Source organism: Apteryx mantelli, chromosome 1 (genome assembly GCF_036417845.1).
Source record: "Apteryx mantelli isolate bAptMan1 chromosome 1, bAptMan1.hap1, whole genome shotgun sequence".
In the NCBI taxonomy this organism is placed as follows: Eukaryota; Metazoa; Chordata; class Aves; order Apterygiformes; family Apterygidae; genus Apteryx; species Apteryx mantelli.
The window spans coordinates 200,127,937-200,146,974 of NC_089978.1; the positions used below are offsets into that span (position 1 = coordinate 200,127,937).

The 19,038-nt window shown below is 39.1% G+C and overlaps 1 protein-coding gene across 1 annotated transcript; it reads right to left on the minus strand.

The window, feature by feature from the left end:
- Positions 1-2,006: 2,006 nt before the first annotated feature.
- On the minus strand, positions 2,007-18,822 carry SELENOO (selenoprotein O). Its single transcript, XM_067315694.1, has 9 exons — positions 18,257-18,822; positions 16,552-16,755; positions 15,403-15,583; positions 12,608-12,738; positions 11,942-12,222; positions 11,412-11,562; positions 9,009-9,194; positions 7,748-7,904; positions 2,007-7,021 (listed from the first exon to the last, which is right to left on the minus strand). Exons 1-9 carry the CDS (start codon positions 18,820-18,822, stop codon positions 6,821-6,823), a joined length of 2,058 nt encoding a protein of 685 aa, XP_067171795.1. The 3' UTR covers positions 2,007-6,820.
- Between the last annotated feature and the right edge of the window lie 216 nt (positions 18,823-19,038).

Here is a 19,038-nt window from a genome sequence, read left to right on the forward strand (position 1 = left end):
AAAGCAGGCTACTGATACAGGCACCAAAGAGGGTGGAAATAGGGAAAAAATGAAAGCGTGATTCAGAGCACCTAATTAAATTGTGGGAACCCTTATGAGGAATCTCCTCCTCTCATTTGCCTTCTAAAGGAGTCCTGTACGATGAAGGAAAGAGATAGCAAGTAAGTAAGTAAGTTTAGCAGTAGCTAGAAATCATAGACTTGTCAAATGCAAGCTTTAAATACAGCTTGTCATCTTCCCACTGTATGCTGCTGCAGGGTCTCCTATATGGTGTTATAAAACTTGCCTGACCTACTGCTATACTTGCAGCATATGTCATTCCCATGTTGATGAAAGATACACTACGCTGACATAGACTAGTTTACCTTAAACTTAACCTGAAGTGCATGCTTTATTATTTTCTTAATCTCTTATACTTTTTCCATCTTGCTATTTCCCTTTTTCCAACATTTATAAAGCCAGTGATTTTTTTTTTGGGGGGGGGGGGGGAGCTTGAGGGTTGGGCTAGATGAGCTCCAGAGATTCCTTCCAACTTCAAATATTCTGTGATTCTGACAGTCTTCTGATTCAGTTTAAGTGCTGCTGTTTGAATCTGTTTGCATCCCACTCCCCATCTCTAGCTCTGTAATGGTGGTTGTTTTATTTATCTAAATTCATTCTCTTTGTAGGCATATTGTGAGGAAGCTAGCAGCAAAGTTAGTTAGTTAGGACTTTAAGTACAGTCTTACAGTGACGAATTCCTTCCTTACAGTCAAAACAGCTTTCTTTAGAGGCTTTCTTTAGAAAAAAAAAGATTAATTAATTTTGATTAATTACTTTTGATTTGGGAAATATTCCTCTTTTAGAAATGGTAAATGGGAAAGATTATGAACCATCTCAAACTAGAAAAACTGATTTTCAACTTAGTGTTATTTTCAACTTAGTGATATTATGAGAACTTGTATAGAAATGGTTGCAGCTGTACTCTATTTGCATAGTAAAACTTCTGAGCATAGTGGATTGAAAGGAGAGTTATCCAGCAACACCTACAACTCAGAATTTTGATTCCCCCACCTTGAACTCTCCTTGCACGCCATGCATACAGTCTTGGATCATATATAACATGTGCCACACTGTCCAGAACCAATTTTTGACTACAGCAATACCAAGCCTCATAACAATTGCACGCAGTTGATGATCTGGCTGCCAGGGCAAGTATTACTTGTTTACTTCAAACTCACTTCTTTCTCTGCCTCCCTTGTCAACATTACCAAGGAAAAGGAATCAAAGCTTTGCTCAAGGACAGCACAAACAATTCAGCTTCAAGTGATGTTGTTAAAATATCTGATGTAACAATACAGATTAGGTTTTGGCTTAAAGACAAGCATGGGACTGCCTAAATCCCTTGGCTTTATAGTAAATCAAGAGTGATCTTCACCAATAAACCAGTCTCTCAGCTTGCAGGGAAATCCCCTCTTTACTCCCTGACTGTAGGAATAAGAAGAGGGTCTAAATGCCACAGAACTAATTAACAGATTGCTAAATCCCAACACTTTATTTCATCATGTGTAGTTTGACCACAGGCCAGGCCATCCATCTCATCCAAAGTACTCTATACCAGAAGTTTTACTCTCTGAAGAGTCCTATTCTCTGTATTGCTTAGGTCTTTGAAAAGTGATTTAAACTGCATAAACCAGTCTATCCAGTTTATTTAAACTTAACATACAACCAGAATACTTCTTCACCTTCAACCCAAAGGAATATTTCTGTGAGCAGAGTTTAAAGTTTAAAGCTCATCCTGTATCCGTTCACATTATTTTTTCTTCTTATTCCCTTGGGATTACAGAGGTGTCTTAGTTACTTGGCATAAGACCTACACTGAAAGAGGGAGGTTTCTCTTTGAAAAGGTGAAGACCCTCACCCTGCTCCAAGCCAAAATTACTCCAAAATTACTGTGGAGGCAGGAGAGTACACCTGTGACAATCTGCTTCTCAGAAGACACTGCAAAAATACTCAGACTTTCGTGATGTGATCTGGTAGTCTAATGTTAATACAGAGTTAATACTTCTAAAGCAGTCTTCTAAACAGTATGGTAAACACAGCAAAACTCTTTCAGGAAATAAAAGGCATGGACACAGATATTAAAGCTGCATTTTTGATTTTTTTTTTAAACAAAAAGAAGAAGTAGCACTTATAGTTTGAAAAAACATTCCAAAATGAGGTTTGATGGTAAAACATTTAGGTAATTGTAAATCTACAAGCTCACAAAACACAGAGTTATGGTAAAATCTTATAAAGTCGTGAGGAAAGACCCTCTGCCATATGAGACTATCCAGAGACATGTCTCTAAGAGCTTCTCATTTCAATTTTATAATCTGGTTGCAACCTGCATTTATGCAAGGGTAATTCAGTCTGTATACTCACAGGACTAAGTCTAATGTTTCCATTGAAAACTGCTAATGTTGAGAGTCACCAAATCATTTTAAGGACAAACTGAGTTTTATACAAGCAGAATATTTGATCAGTAATAAATATTATTTTCAGTTTTATCTGTTGCAAATGCAAGTTGTAAAATCAGGAGGCAATTTATGATTCAAGTATTTGGAATCCCCAAAGTTGTATGTTTTATTCCCTTCTCTTTGACGATCTGCACCAAAAGACCAAGTTCTTAACTGAACTAAATTTAGTCTAATAGTCCTGAATCACCCACTTGCACACTGCTCCAGGAACAAGAAAGGAAGAAAAACTCACTATCATCAGCAGTGCTGTGCTGTGAAACTACTATCCACCTTCTGGAATGAGGATGCCAGAAGAGTACAATTATTCTATTTGGCTTCCAGTCATCATTGTCCTTCAAATACAAAAGTATCAATATTATTGCATACATTGAAAAAACAAGTGCTTCAGTGCCATGAAAGCTTAAACAACTAAGGGAGAAGAAAAGGTACAGCAGAGTCAAACTGTGTGAATATCCGCTTATATTTCTACCAGTCTGTGAACATACTGCCTTGTATTACTAGTATAGCTTTACTAAGTGGTGCTCAAGGCAACCAAGCCAAAGGTCTCCATTCACAGTTCAAGCATTGTTAGGCCTTCTGCACTTGATCTACATGTAAGCAGAGTATGCATTTAGCAGGATACATACATCACGTTTTCAGTCATTCTTCACTCTTACATTTGATTTCCCATTTAAGGATAAAATTGCTAGCAAGTTGTTTTGAAGTATCTCTCTCCCCATCAGCGTAACATATTCTCTCATCTATTGTAAGCAGGACAACTTAACATTGATACACTGTGAAATGGGCCATCTTAAACACTGCATTGAATACAGCATCAACAGAATTGACGTATGGGTGCTTTTTTAAAATAGATGTGACAAGCTTGCCAGCTAACAAGATTAAGCATTATGATGTCTTTGCATATTCAAAAAAAATCACAGCTCATTCAGCAATTAAGAGTATTGCTTCCTCCCCCTACCCTACCCCCCACAAAAAGCAACACAATTTCTGAGACAGTCACCTATTCTCACCAGCAACTATCTACATTTATGTGAAACAAATGACAAAAATGTAGTGTTGGAATGTATCTATTCTCTATACGAGCTGCATTATGGCAATGACCATTAACCTAGAGCCAAACTGTAGCATATGCTGCACAGACACACAAGAAGCAGCCCCCACGTAAGAAGATCATACTTCCAATCCAACCAAAGATGCATTTAGCGATAAATTAAAATTCAGGCACAAAAATTACAGCAGATCTGAAAGTCAGATTTTAAGGCTCTGACTCTGTAGGCTTTTAAATGCTTTCTAGATGCAAAATAATTTGCATCTCCTTATGCAAAACAATTTGGCATTTAATTCAAGATTTACCATGTCCAAATCCACTGCCATAACACCATTCTCTATACCATTTTAATAGAAATCTACTCAAGCACCAATAAAAGAACTAAACTACATCAGAATGCTGTTTCAGATACTTGATCTCTTAGGTATCATGTAAGATCACTACTTTTTAGGTCATTCTATTAAGCTGAAAGCCTGATAACAGAGATCCTCCAAAGCACTATTCCTTTCCATCTGCCTCCAAGAATAGATATATACAGAGACAGAAAACCAGCACAGAGTTATGTTGATCAGCTTGGAGCAACTTTTTTTTTTTTTTTTTTAATTCCTTGTAGATCAGACACAGCATAAGAGACCATAGTTTCTGAAAATTTCAATCAGAAGTATGTTTGAATTGTCTTTCATCTTGCCAGCATATTTCCCTTCCCTGTCCCTCCCTTTAAGTCCTTTTTACCCAGCACTGACTTTGTTAAAACTTCCATGAATTAGTTTGGTTTCAGTACCCTCGTCTTCAGAGAGACCATAACCCCTGTTGGCAGTCATTTCAGCAGTCTGAAACTCCTACAGAAATGGATTATTCCTAGAAGAAAACCAGCTGTACCAGCCAGGATTACCTACCTCTGCTCACTTAAGGGTACTTCCTCTTTCAACTATTCCATTCTTTCATGGACTAGGTAAACACACCTTCAAATTCTCCTTCTCTGTAAAAACTCTGAAACGTCACAGGAAACATCATGTTCGTCACAGATTCCAATCTGTCACAATACTACTTAGCATCACTTTCGCTAGGTCAAAGGCAAGACAGGACTGAATGTTCCCATTCAAGGCATCAGCTATTTATCGTGGTAGCAACCAGGACAAATGGATTATTAATGCAGACAGATAAACAGTAGCTCAACTGTTCTGTTTTTTCCATAGTTCATATTTTGAGGAAGACTTAGAACAATTCAACCTGAGTTAATACCAAACCTGCATTTGAAGGCAGGGAGGAGGAATAATTTAGAGTACACTTAAACTCACAGTGAAAGACAGTGGTCTCTTTGGAAAAGTGAAATCTTTGCATGAAACCACGCTTTTTCGAAGTTTTCAGATGTCTGCACCAGTAACAGTTCCCTCTACAAAGAGGTTCAGAAAGCTAAGTACTAACTTTAACTATGGAACAGAAAAGATCAATTTTTCCCCTTTTAACTGAGATGGCAATAATAGCAACCAACTTCCCTCAGGAGGATCAGAGATTCTGACAACTCGAGCAGAAACTACTCATAATATGGAAGTTTAGTGCTATTCTACCTTCTTAAAAAAACAAAACAAAACACCACACCACACTCAGCCAAGAACAGACTTCTACATTTGCTGTCAATCCGATGGTTTCCCATTATTTTCATAGGCAAGATACGTATATAGCATCATTGAAAATAGGCAAGTGAGAAATGCTTAAGAGATTATAGCAATAATAGCCTTAATCAGGTATGGAAGATCAATTTTACTGGTTAAGTTAGACACAAGAAAATAAAGCAGAAATAAAATACTAGCAGTGGGTAATATCTGAGCAAGTTACTACTACTGTGCCTAAGTAAGACAGTTTCATATTCTTAGAGACCTCTGCAACAGTCTGAGCTGACTAGAAACAAGAGAAAGCTTCAAGCACAGTTGTTATTAAAAGTTTGTCTTATTCTCACTATCAACTTTAAAACAAGCATCCTCCTTTCTCGAATGTTTACATTTATTCAGCTTGCATTGCTTCATTCTCCCTGTAATACTCACGCTAAACAAGTTTTAAGCAAAACACTTTCTCTGTTCATTTTCTATATTCATACCTACTTCTGATGGCCTGTTAGATAGTTTTAGCAAAAGGGAATCTTCTAGTATTACAAGTAGGTTGATATCAACAGTGTTCAGTTCTCCCTAACTACCTCAAGTATTTGAACAGTCTCAAAACAAAACAGCATAAAATTAACAAGTAGAAAATCCTTTACAAAAGCTCAAATACGCTGTTGTTGAATGGCAATGTTCAGTGTAGAAGTTTTTGAAGACCATGGAAGGAAACTAAGTGGTACAAGACCAAAGTGGGAATGGAAGAATCCCACTGACCAGTGTGAACAAACAGGTACTGCACTTTGCATGCTTAACATACTACGTTAAGAATATACAGGTAAACCAGCCAATGAACCTGTATTTGAGTACTGGTTAGTTTATAGGGTTTAAGCTAGTTTGGCTAACTGACCTTGACTTAATCAGCTAGCTCATAAACTGCAGCCATGATTTTTAATAAGTATTTATACATGTGTATATTATATGCAAACATACTGAACCTGAATAAACTTTTCCACCATGATTTTCAAGTGCAAATAAATATTCTCCCTTAATTCTGCTCTTTGTGTATTACAAAGAAAAAGATTTGATTGCTCCCCCCCAAACCCCAGCCTGCACAAATTCTCTAAAAATAGATAATGATTAAATATCATTCTGAAGGTTCACAAGAAATGAACTACATAATTAAGTGAAACATAGCTTCAAACAAGCAACACTGAACCTATTCCTCCATTAAAGAGTATCAGAAGTCCCTGCATAGAAAAAGCAGTAAATAAATGGTAGAAGTACTATTAGTTAAGACATCGGACAAAAACAGATCAGATTCCTGACTTGCTATTTTTGTCTTCACATAAGAACAACTCCATTTGGATATTCAAAGTTCTGTGTGCTTCAACATAAGATATTGTTTGCTACTTGCAGTGCAGTATGAATACACAGAAGTTTTTCAGTCTCTAAACATTTAAATTAATGATGTATATGGTCTGTCAATTGTCATTGGTTTGGTTAAACTCATGATCCATGATTGCTTCAAATTAAGCACAGCTGAAGATTGTTGCACATACATCCAAATGTAGGGTTGTTTTCAGTAACTTCATAGCACTTTCATGTTTGCCTTGCTGAATTCTTCACTGCTGAAGAAGAATGAGAATCTTCAGTTTACAGCAAAAAATAAAACAAGGCAGTTACGAAGATCATGTAACACACAGCTCTGAAGCCCACAGTGGAGGTTTACTGCAATATGGTAGTCTGCTTCCGGTCACTTGAGCACAAGCAGCTGCTGCAGCAGTTGCTCCCTCCTCTTCTGCTTCTGCTTCTTCCTTTACCTCCCTGAAACCTTCTGTTTCTTGGAATGGATTCTCTAAAAGTTTCAATACATTTCTTACCTAGAGAGAAAACATAGCATAGTTATGAGAATTTACAAAGTAAAGGCAAAATGGTGTAGAAAACCTTAAACCAAATAATGTTTGAGTTTATTGTAATTAATACACAACCTCCAGAGGAAGAAAGAGCCAACCGTGAAATAAATGAGCGGTACAGGTACCAAACAAGCTGAAAATTCTAAAATTATAACTGGTTGAATTTGTATTTGTGTGGAACTCAAGTTCAAATAACTTCAATAGCAAATCTTAAATACAAATTCTCATGTTGCTCTTCTCAAAAATATGTTAATTTGTCTGCATTCTGCATGTAACAATCTGCACACTGAACTCTACAGGTAAAAGCCATCACTTTTAAAAGACACCATTTGTCACAGAAAGATACAAGTATAAATTAATCCCCAACAATCTCCCAAGACAAACACCAGAAGCGAAGGCGTGAAAGACGTGAGAACAAGGGTAAATGTCTTGTCCTAGGATCAGCCTGCAAAAGCTAGTGAAGTTCAGATGTAGATTTTCAGCTTCCTTCTTTGTTCTGCAGTCATTAAAACCACAGCTACCTCAAAAATATTACAGGCCTTCATAATATTAAATTCCCAATTGCCTTACTGCCTAACATGCCATAATGAATCTCACCTGTGTTTCAAGTTCCTTTAGCATAATGTCAAATCATCAGAAATACCACTATACTACATACCATCTTTATAGGTTTGTGTGGATATAATATCATACCTCTGAGAAATCGCCATTTTCAGCTGCTTCTATTGCATTCTGGGCAATATAATTTCTCAAGATGTATTTTGGATTATTTGAACTCATAACCTTCACACGATCGGTATTCCAGACATCAGCATTGCTAACATTTTCTATTTCTTTTTGTAAACGGACCCTGAAAATAAGCAAATAAACAAATAATTTTGTTTGGTCCAAGAATCACATGTAAAAATTGACCCATTTTCTTGAAATATTAAGAGCTGCAAACTAAGGATCTCAATACAGGTACTACACAACCTATAATCCTTTCAATTTAAAAATCCAGCAATAAAATACAAAATGACACTTCCCATGTCATTTAAAAGCAGCATTACCGCCCATCAGAAAATCCTGATGGTACTTTAGCAAGTGCCACACACCCAGCATCTCTCTGAAAAGTCCGTGTTCAAGACCTGCCCTCGTTGGTGCATGGTCTGTTGTGCACTACTCTGCAAAAACCCATGCCTTCAGGACCTGGCTTCTATATATTTCAATGCTTGTTTATTGGTTAAGTCTTTGATGTTCTTATAAAAGTAAAGGGATGCAATACAGCTGAGGCAGTTTGATCTACCAGCTAGCAGGTACACTTGCCAAAATTCTCAGACCCACTGGAAAAGAAGATCACAGCCAGCCCGGCAAGGAAAAGAGTCCTGAATTAATCCATGCAGCAGAGACAACTAATGCTCTACAGGAGGTTTTCTTTATAGAAAATATCCAGCTAGCCCTGAGTTTTTAGGCTTCTAAGTAATGCACATTAGAACAGATGGGACTTATTTTTCTGGCCTTGACTTCTATTACAGTTACTGTTTGACTAGAAATACTTTTACCTGCTTTATATACCAATGCACAGATTTTTTTTTTCCCAGGAAAAAAAAAATCTTGTAAATGGTAAGATGCTCAGAGGTCAGCCAGTTCTAGTTATTCAGCATCAAGTAGTTCACAGCTGAAATTAATGCCTACTAGACTCAAGATCAACATTCTAGAAGTGCTTTTAATAGCAGATTTAATGATAGTTAATTCTCCTCCTCAGAAATCTAATAAACAAAATACACAAGAGTCCTTTAATTTTCACAGCAACACAGATACTTAACTTTAAGTAGATTAATAACAGTCAATGGCTTTGGTTTTCTTTCCTACACCCACATACTTCTCAAGAGAGGATCATTTCAATACGACAGATACATTGTTCTTGAATAAAAAGCAGAACAAATATTCTACTATGGATATTGACACACCTTACCTGTATTTCTCCAGCCATTCTTTCCAATGTCTTTGATTTCTACTGAGTAAATCAGCTGCTGTTAACTGCTGCAGTTTAGAGAATTGTTCAATGCGCTCTAATTCTTTATTTATATTAGCTTTTGTTCCAATTAATGCAAACAACTGAGGATTAGACTGAGCCAACATTAGCATCATTGACAGTTGTCTGGAAACAAGAGGAATAAAAACACATAGATATTAAATCCAAGCTGCCTGTCAAGACCTATCTTTTGCAACCGTAAACAAAAACATTCACAATAACCTATGATTTTGGTAAAGAGGTTAAATACCAGTACTTTATATTTTACAAAACAAATTTGTAATAGATTGTGCTCATTTTATTGTTTCATTTTCTTTTGCAGTCTGTTCAATTTACATTTCTGTGGTGCATAAAGCACAGACTTTCAGACTTTTCAGACTCAAAACTACCAACTGGGTTTAGATGCACAATTCTCAAAACAACCTAGACACTTTGAAACTTTTATACAACACTTTTATACAGAATTCAGTATATGGAATTTGATCTTACTTAGGTACCAGAATAACACAGAATCCATTTTTTTGATTCTTTTTCTAACATACAGTTTTATAAATTGGGAATTAATGTAATAGCATTCAGAACAAAGCTCTAACATTAATCTTACTGATACTAAAAATCCAAAATGACATAGGGAAAAGACACTTAAGTCATATAAGACAGTTTTTCTATTTTATTTTTTTAATTTAAGCAACTTTAACCAATCTAAATTATAGAATGGAAACTGTTTTGTGGTAGTAAATTCCTAAAAACATCCAAGCTATTTTGCTGCGCGTTTGATTAGGATTTTATTCTTTTACATAAGGCTGCATTAACTGGTGCTGTACAGTAGCTTCACCATATTCTGAACATCACATTAGCCAATTTTTATTTTTCCTGATATAAATAACTGCAATATCGCAAAAAGTAAAACACAATAAAACAAATAATGTAAGTTACAGGGTATCAGAATATACTCTACATCTTTTCATTTCTTTCTGTGAATGCACGTATAAATAAAGGAGAGAAGAGACATTATTCCCAACCTTGAAAACCAACAGACAAAAACATTACTAAAAGTAGTAAAATATAATCTGATATAAACAGAGATAAGCTAGGTGCTTTGACTTTTTCAGTATATATAAAGCATCATCCAAATCTGATGTACCCAGCTCTACGATATCCAAGTGCTGTGATAAAAATCAATGATGCATTCTGCTTAGTGAAATACTCCACCCCCACCCCAGGGCTTTACACGCATATAATGATTCATTGCTACCTTTCACGCTCCTCTAAGTCCAAACGTAACAATCCTTTGAAAAAGGATTGTCTCATATTTGTCACACAGACTGTCTTCACATCACTTGACATATGTTTATAATTTCAAAGGAGCTGAAATCTGAAAGTTAATTAAATAAGCAGCATCCTAAACCTTCTTAATTTCTTCCTCTTTCAATTTAGTGCATCATTGCTAAAACTTAAACACCCAATATCATCTCCAGAATGATAAATGACTACAGCCAGTCATCTTTGTGCATTATCAAACTTGTATAAACAAATTTCACACCACAGCAGCCAGAATGAGTCCATCTTCTCAGTTATCTGCTTTACCCAAATTGGCAAGTGTGATACCAGCAGACAGAGAAGAACTAAAGAATTCAGTTGGTTCATTACATTCACCTCTCTCCATTTAGGAAACGTTCCCTGAAAACCCTACTCAGAATATCCCAAGCTGTAATTTTTTCCGCATCTGGGAAAATGCTAGAAAGAAAGGAAAAATTCAGGCATCACATTCATTACCTGCTTTCCACTACTCCAAAAAGTGGAAAAATACATGCAGGCCCCATATAAACAGCAGCTGAACAAGATTTACTACTTTCCCATTCTCACAGCAGCTGGACTGGACAATCTGGCCCATCAAAAGAGACTTGGATGGCACCAAACACTATCTGAGTATAGAGTGTGCATTTGAGTTGTACTTAGCCCAGAACATTGGTGGCTGAAAATGATTATTAGCTAACAGTGCATTGGCAGAACACATGAAAGATTTTGTTTAAATCCATCTCCTTATAAAATATTACTGCATCGCCTCACCATCTGGCACTCTCATTGGCTTTGTCAACAAAGTGGGAAAAAAAGAAAAACAAAACCAATCCAGACAGTTTCAGGCCCAGAGCTGATTTCTGAGAATTCATCAGCCACAAAACACACAAAAGTTTGCACTGCTGTATATCATGATGCATCTACTTAACAGTGAAGTTTCCAAATTCAAAATCAGTTAAATATTACAGAGCATGCAAAGTTCATTATTATAATGATAAAATTAAAATCACTGTCCAAAAGCACTGAAGTCTGTAACAGTATTACCTTGGATCCATCTGAGGTTTGAAAGCAACTTTCAATTCTTCCAAGGAAGCACACTGACCTGCTAGCTTCTCTAAGAAATCTTCCAGTCGTGAAGGATCAAAATCCACTAAGAATGAACTCAGCAAGTAGAAAATATTTGTGAAGTCCCCACCTGAAAAAAATAAATTCTATGAGTAATGGAACTAACAAACCTGTAGAAAAATAGGTCCCACAAATTCCTTCCCTAACCTCCAGGAGCCGTGTGGGTGGCTAATCTAGACAGACAGATAAAATACATAGCAGCTAACTTCTGCTTGCCACTTGCTCAGCCAGGGTGAAGACATGATACAGGGAGAGCCCTGCATCAAGGCACCAACTGTCACACAGTTCACAAGAAATTAAATATCTTTTAGTCTTTTGCTCTTCTTTCAGATGATGATGTAGTCACACAAGGCCTCTTTCTTATAAAGTCAAGACAAGAATTACATTTTGGTTTGATTGTAAAATATTTATGGGCTACTAAGTAACAACTTGCTGTGTTCCTCACCAACCTGTGAGATGCATAGTTTCAAGAAGTTCAGACACCAGCTTATTATCATCTTCTAATTCCAGCTGAATTAGGCCTAGCTTCTTCCTCATCTTCTGCAAATAATGTTTCTCAAATTCTGCATCATATTCCTCTTCCAGGATGAGTTCACTTATTTCCAGAGGCAGCTCTGGAACTAAAGCTTCAGCAAGCTTCCCTAGATTCCACTTGCAAATTTCTGGCTGCTTGCTGTAAGCATAGCGCCCTGTATTATCAGAACCATTGCAAATGTGTTCAGGGTCATATCTACAAATAAAGAAATAGTTAGCATTCTTCTAGTTATCTGGACACCAATACTAAGAAGACCAGAAAAGCCAAAAGGAGTAGAACATCTCGTTATGGGACTTTCTTCTCCCAAAGCTAATTAGGCATTTTACCGCCCTCTCAAATGTGAGAAAACCCACACGCTACAAACAAAACCAGTCTAACAGAAGCAATGTCAGCAACACAGTTGTATATATAAAGGTTGAAGGGAAGAATATAGGACAGCTAGGGCTAATTTAATCTACTTTACTATAAATAGAGTTCATAAATCCACTAGTGAGTTAAAAATATTGAAGCAATAGCAAACAGTGTTGAGATTGCTCTACACAGCAAATACATATGCATATTTCAATTACACCACACTGACCTGTCCATAAATCCAAAAGGGCCATAGTCAATAGTTAGTCCAACTATACTCATGTTATCTGTATTCAGCACACCATGGCAAAAACCAACGCACTGCCACTCAGCAACCAATCTTGCTGTCCGTTTTGTTATCTAAAAAGAGAATTTTTTTTCGTTTTTCAAACACAACTTATAAATGTTCTTATATTACCAAGCAACTGCTATTTTGAAGTGATCTTTCTCCAGCTCTGATGGAAGCAGATTCTGGCTTGTGTGCTATATGCATAAAAAACAATAGGCTAAAGGATGCTTTCCTCTCTCCTTTTATTAACTGCCTAGTTCCTATATCTCCCATTTTTGTTTGCTCTCTCTTCTTTACATCTACATTTAACTTGAAAGTCTATTGTCTTGTAATTTCTCATGTTAGGTACTTTAAACTGTTTTCCTAAATGCTGCTTCCCAGAGTAGAAGTCAGATGCCAGAAGGCATTCCAAGTAGCTATATGTGTGCAAAACTAATTATTAGCACGCAGTAAGCCACTAAGAGACAACTCTGTATGATGGCTCCGTGCTATCTGAGATGGTAAAACTAGGGGAAAAAAAATGAAGGGAGAGCACGTGCAAGAGAGTGAGAGCAAGCATGTGTGCACAGGAGAGAAAAAGCACGCATGTGCATAAGCAAGTGAGCTTGGCTGCCACTCAAAGGCGGGTTATTGATTAGAAAGAGACAGCTTTGCAACTCAGGTCAACCTTTATTCTTTTTAACCACATTTTTCTACTGCTGCTAATATTATAGCCATGCCCAGAAACAAGTGTGCCATATATAAACAAAAACACTATTTAAAAAAAATCACAGTTCTTTAAATTTAAGCAACAGCTACAAAGTATTTGAAAAGTAGAGATAATGATGTTTATTTTATAGACAGTGCTGTCAAGTGCAGTCACTTGTACTCCCCTTTCCGGTCTGTTTCTTCCACAGTGCAGAAAGAAATATAAAAGCATGTTAGAGTGGAGCTGACAGCATTTTTCTGCTATTAGAAAGATAGAAGTGTTAGGAAAATAAGATGTGGGATTGAAGTAAGTTTCAGACAGAGACAGGTACAGGAAGTTTGCACTACAGAGCAGACAAAACATAAGAAATACAAGGCTGGCTGGGACAAGAAGTGAGGAGAGACACAGACCAGAAGAGCCCAGCAAAGGAGATGAGACAGAGAGCCGGGGGCACAAGGAGGGCATGCCAGAGGAGCAGCAATAGGTTGGAAGCAACTGGGCCAGGAGACTAGGAAAAGAAGCCAAAAGCAGCAGTGAGGTAAGACTGGGCTGGGGAAGATGGGACAAGAAGGGAGTTGAGGGTAAAATAATCTTTGTTCACACAGTGCTGCAGAGATCCTTGAGTCCCATCACTCCTCTGCCATCAGAAAGTAAACATGCCATCAGCTAGCGAGTAGCACAAGCCCACAGTGGGTGACAACCCACAATCATCATCACCGTTCTATTAAAGCATGAAAGGTCTGTTCAGCAAAATTAAACCCTTCAGCACCAGCGGTGAACCATGCAACAGTTGTGTTTAATTGCTTTAGTTCTTTAAAAGACAAGCTGTGTCAAAACACAAATTCAAAAACTCAGAAAAGTTAGAAAAATGTCAGATTTTAAGTCTGCCTTTTGACCCCTAACTTGTCCATTATGGACATTCATTGTGTTACATGATTTCAGTCTCTAAACTGATAATTTTATCAGACTTCATAATAGTTTTTACATAGACTAGTTAAGACTGTTATAGCTACTCAATAATCAGAATAATTATACATATATATTACATTCTTATTTTGGTTATAAACTTCATTTGAACTTCAAGTGATCCCAGTCAGAACCTTTACAGTTCTCCAGTAACTTTAGGCTAGATCCCTTGTGTATTGCTGTACACTGATCACTGAGACATGAACATAAGCTATTTTTTTTTTCCTCTAATTATTTTCTTGCTCACTCAGACAAAGGAATATTAAAAGAAATTCAGTGTCAGGAATAACAACCCAGTATCAACTGTGAGGTGGAAATATATATTCAAGAGATAAAGTTTGGATACCAAGTAATTCAGGTATATTTTACTTCAAAGGTAAATATAGCAATGCTATATTTACAAGTGCTATGTTTAAAAGTTCAACTTTTATTATGATTCTCCAGAAACCAGAAGTTCTGAATTTATACAGTAATTGCAAACTGGATCAAAAATGGGACTCTGAGAAATCATCTAGCCTCACCTCTGGGCCACTATAGAATCACCTAAAACTACACCATTCCTGGGACATATTTATCTCTTCTGATCTTACCATTCCCAAAGTTGGAGGTTTTGCAACTTCCTCAAGTAAACTCTCTCAGAATTCAAGTGTTTAAAGGCAGGCAAGCACTAAGCCTGAAGTTAATTTTCATTTGGAAAATAAGAGGCAGGAATTGACTGAACATTCTCAATATTTTACCTTACAAATGATATTTCAGTACCATTAACTCATCAGGGCCAGAATTTCCCTTTGCATTCTGAAATACTCTTAGTAAATTGAGAAAACAGTCTCGGGAAGCTCTCCAAGAGCTGGGAAAAAACAGTTTAACAGTAAAGAGGTAAAACTGCTTACATCAGTTTCATCAATATCAATATTACTTTCATCAATAAACAGTTCTATTAAGAGTGCTTTATCCAAGAAGAAGAATAGTTCAAGTAATCAAAAGACTCAAGATATTAACTGACTCCAGTCATCTATGCTCACAGATGAAGTTCTTAAAGTCTACCGCTACAAATTTATTAAAAGAAACTTATCTTTCCTACCTCTTTAAAGAAGGCAGCATTTCTCTGAATACTGTTGTCAGAATAAGCCTCCTGGATTTCTGGATAGAAAGTGCCGATCACATAATCAAGCATTTGTATTCGAATATCATTTCGGTTAACACTAGGACCTTTGCGCCCTGTATATTCATCAGTAGGCTTAAAAATTTCAAAGGATCCAAACCTGTTTTAAAATAATAAAAATGCTTTAATATTATTAGATGCTATTAGCTTTATTTGATTTTACATGCAGTAAAAAAATTCAGTGCTATTGTAACAATGTAACAATCTCTTGAGTTTAATACCATCAATCCTTCAATTGACAGAGAAGAGACCTGACAGATTTCTACTCTGAAACTAATGTGGCTCAGTGACTCAAGGCAAGGAAGCATAAACATCGACGCCTAGAAGACTGACAGATCAGAGCCCTAGCTAGCACTGAAGACCAGCTCATTACAGGTTCTTACAAACTCTCCTGCAGAAAAATCCTTATTCTGAGTAAACATACAGGAACAGAACTAATCTGAAATACAACACTGCATCAAGGGTTTAAGATACATTTTTCCATGTCATACACATTCCCTATGCCTCACCATTCTCTAACATTTGATTGCCTTACAAGGAACTATGCATCTTCCTGAAGCTCCTAGTGTTTTGCACTGGAGCAGGAACTCTGTACAGTTCTCAGGCAACAAAAGCACCCTCATAAGGCACTCTTAGAAGGATCTAGACTTCTACAGTATTGTATCTTTAGAACAGCTTTAAAATTAAGGGTAAAACTATAAACAAGCAACCAACACTACCAACATCAAAAAGTGTGTATTCTTTGCAGTTACAGGCATAAACATGAAAAATCTCTTCCTATATCTGCAGAACTTAGTTCTGCTTTGTATGTGCCAGCACACTTAGTGTTTATTTCCCTGTATGCAAAGATGTTGGCTCACCTCATCCTTTGGACAGAAAGGGCAGATTTCTGCAGTTTAATAAAGAAGTTCCAATATCCCAGAATAAGAAATATACAAATGACACCATTATGGAAATAAACGCATGCGCACACACACACACATATATGTATATGCATGCACACACACACACTTCAAAAGCTGCAGCATTTGGTTTTAACACAAACAAATTAAGTAGGCTTCTTTCTACCTTATAAATGTTGAAGCTATTCTCAGGACAACTGTACACCTTTCATTTTTTGGATTTCCATCATAAAATATGTCACGAACAACTTTGGAGTCAGATGTCACACATGTTCCAGCTCTTGTTGTTGGTATTCCTAGGTGAAACATAGCCTCGCTACACAGGAATTCTCGTATACTTGACCGCAGCACTTTACGACCATCAGCTTGCCTGTAACAGAAAACATTGATAGACCTTAGTTTTAGGCTACAAAGGAAGGAATTCCTGTTTCCAGTTTAGTGGTGGAGGAAAAAAAAAAAAAGAAAAGAAAAGAAAAAAACAAAAGTGAAGCGCACTGTCCACAATCACAAAACAAGTTAGTGGTGGATCTGAGAATAACAGAAGATTCGGCTTTCAAAGTTCAGATTAGATGGACAGGACACACTTGCAATGAAGACCACATGTAACAGAAGGAAGTATTGTCCAGTTAGTGATATCCCTTCCAATCATCAGCTTCACTGTTTTTATAGACTCAGTATATTCTTTCAAAAAAATTAAAAAAAAAAGAATAGACAAATAAACCTTTAAATAGTGTAGAATACACTGCTAAAATAATTCAGATCAGAACTGCTCCTCATTTCTACTGTTTTAAGAATCAGTATTTTTTCAATATGCAACTAATGCGCTGCAGAATTTTAACTAACACTCTAGCTGTTCATAAATAAAAATCAGTTTTTATTGTTCATACTGCAAGAAAAGCAAAGCAGCAAACAACAAAAATAAGAGGTTATTTATATTTTTAAATTCAAGTTTTCTTTATTAATAAAATGGCTGCTGTTACGTCTCTTGAAAAATATTATTATTTTGGATCTCTCCGGAGAAGTGAGCTAGAAATGGGACATTAAATACTGACATAGTTGCCTGACAAAATGAAAAGATAGCTAATATTCACGTAGTTTATTTCATACAGGTCAAATATATAGAACATAAACTGCATTGGTGGCTCTCAAACTATACTCTGATCATTTCAGAAGGTAAAAACAGAAGAGCTTCCCAGAGGGCACATAGTATGTTAGCAGCAAAACTGGAAATTCCATTGTTTGGGATTTTCTTGGATCAAATGGTATTAACCTTCATACACTCTGCAGGCCTTTTGCAGGTCTCCAATGTATATAACTAAAGTGTAATTAAGTCTGGGCACTGCTGAAACAGAAAACAGAGGAAATGAAAATGGAAAATTGACTTGGAAGATTTAAAGCCGTGCAGGCTCAAGTCAGTAAAAGACGACATCCACCCCTTACAGGCACCTGGTCAGCATGACATTTCCCTAGACTTTCCCGTTATTCCTAGGACTAGGGAAACAAGAAGAGTTCCACCACCAGCAGCAGCCTGAACAAACAGTAGCATAAACAGAATAAACACCCTCGTTTTTAATAACATTAAGGTTTAGGAGACGCTCTCTGCCTTAAGCACAGCCCGCCGTGCGGAAGCTGCGTGAGAAGCACTACGGCGGGCACAGGAGCCCTTCCCCGAGGGCCACTCGCATTGCCCCGCCGGCCTCCGCCCCGCCAGACCCGGCCGGGGGCCGCTCCGCGCCGCGCCGCCCGCCCGCCCCCCCCCCCGCCGCGGCCTGCCGGGCGGAAGCGGGCGGCAACGGCCGGCGCGAGCGCGGGGGGCCCTGCGGGGAGCAGCGGTCGGTTGGGGGAGGGGGGCCCGGCAGCCGCGCACCTACCGGGAGAAGGGCGTGAGCCCGGCGCCCTTCAGCTGCACCTCCCAGCGCTCGCCCCGCGGGCCCAGCACCTCGCCCAGGTACATGGCGGCGCCGTCGCCCAGCTGCCCCGCGAAGCTGCCGAACTGGTGGCCGCAGTAGCAGTGCGCCGCCGGCTCCGAGCCCGGCAGCAGCCGGTTCCCGCTGAAGTACAGCGCCGCCTCGGCCTCCAGCGCCGCCCGCTCGGCCGCGGAAGGGGCCGCCTCCAGCCCCAGCAGCGCCAAGGCCGGCAGCGACATGGCCACCAGCTGCGGGTTCTGCACCGGGCTGGGCCGCACCCGGCAGAAGCAGGCGCCGGGCACCGGCCGCGGCGCGCTGTCCTCGGAGGCGTCCACAGGCAGCGAGCGCAGCGCCAGGTTGTCGAAGCGCAGCGCCCCCAGCCAGCCGCCGCTCCCCGCCGCCGCCGCGGCGCCGCGCTCGGGGCTGCCCGGGGGCTGCTGCATGGCGGCGCCGAGGGGGCCGAGCCAGCCGGGGGAGCCCAGGCCGAGCGGCGGGAACAAGCGGCGCCCGCTGCGCAGAGCCGCGGCCATGCGCCCCCCCCGCTGCGACGGGACGGGGCGGGGGGCGGGGCTCCTGCCGTCCCCGCCCACGGGGCGGCCCCGCCAGCTGACCGCCCTATCGCGGGGCGCGCCGCGGCCAAGCCCCGCCCGCTGCCCGGCCCGCACCCCGCGAGGGGCGGGGCATGCCGCGAGGGGCGCGCGGCGGGGGCGCGTTTCCTCGCGGCCCTGGTGCGTGCGCTGGGAGAT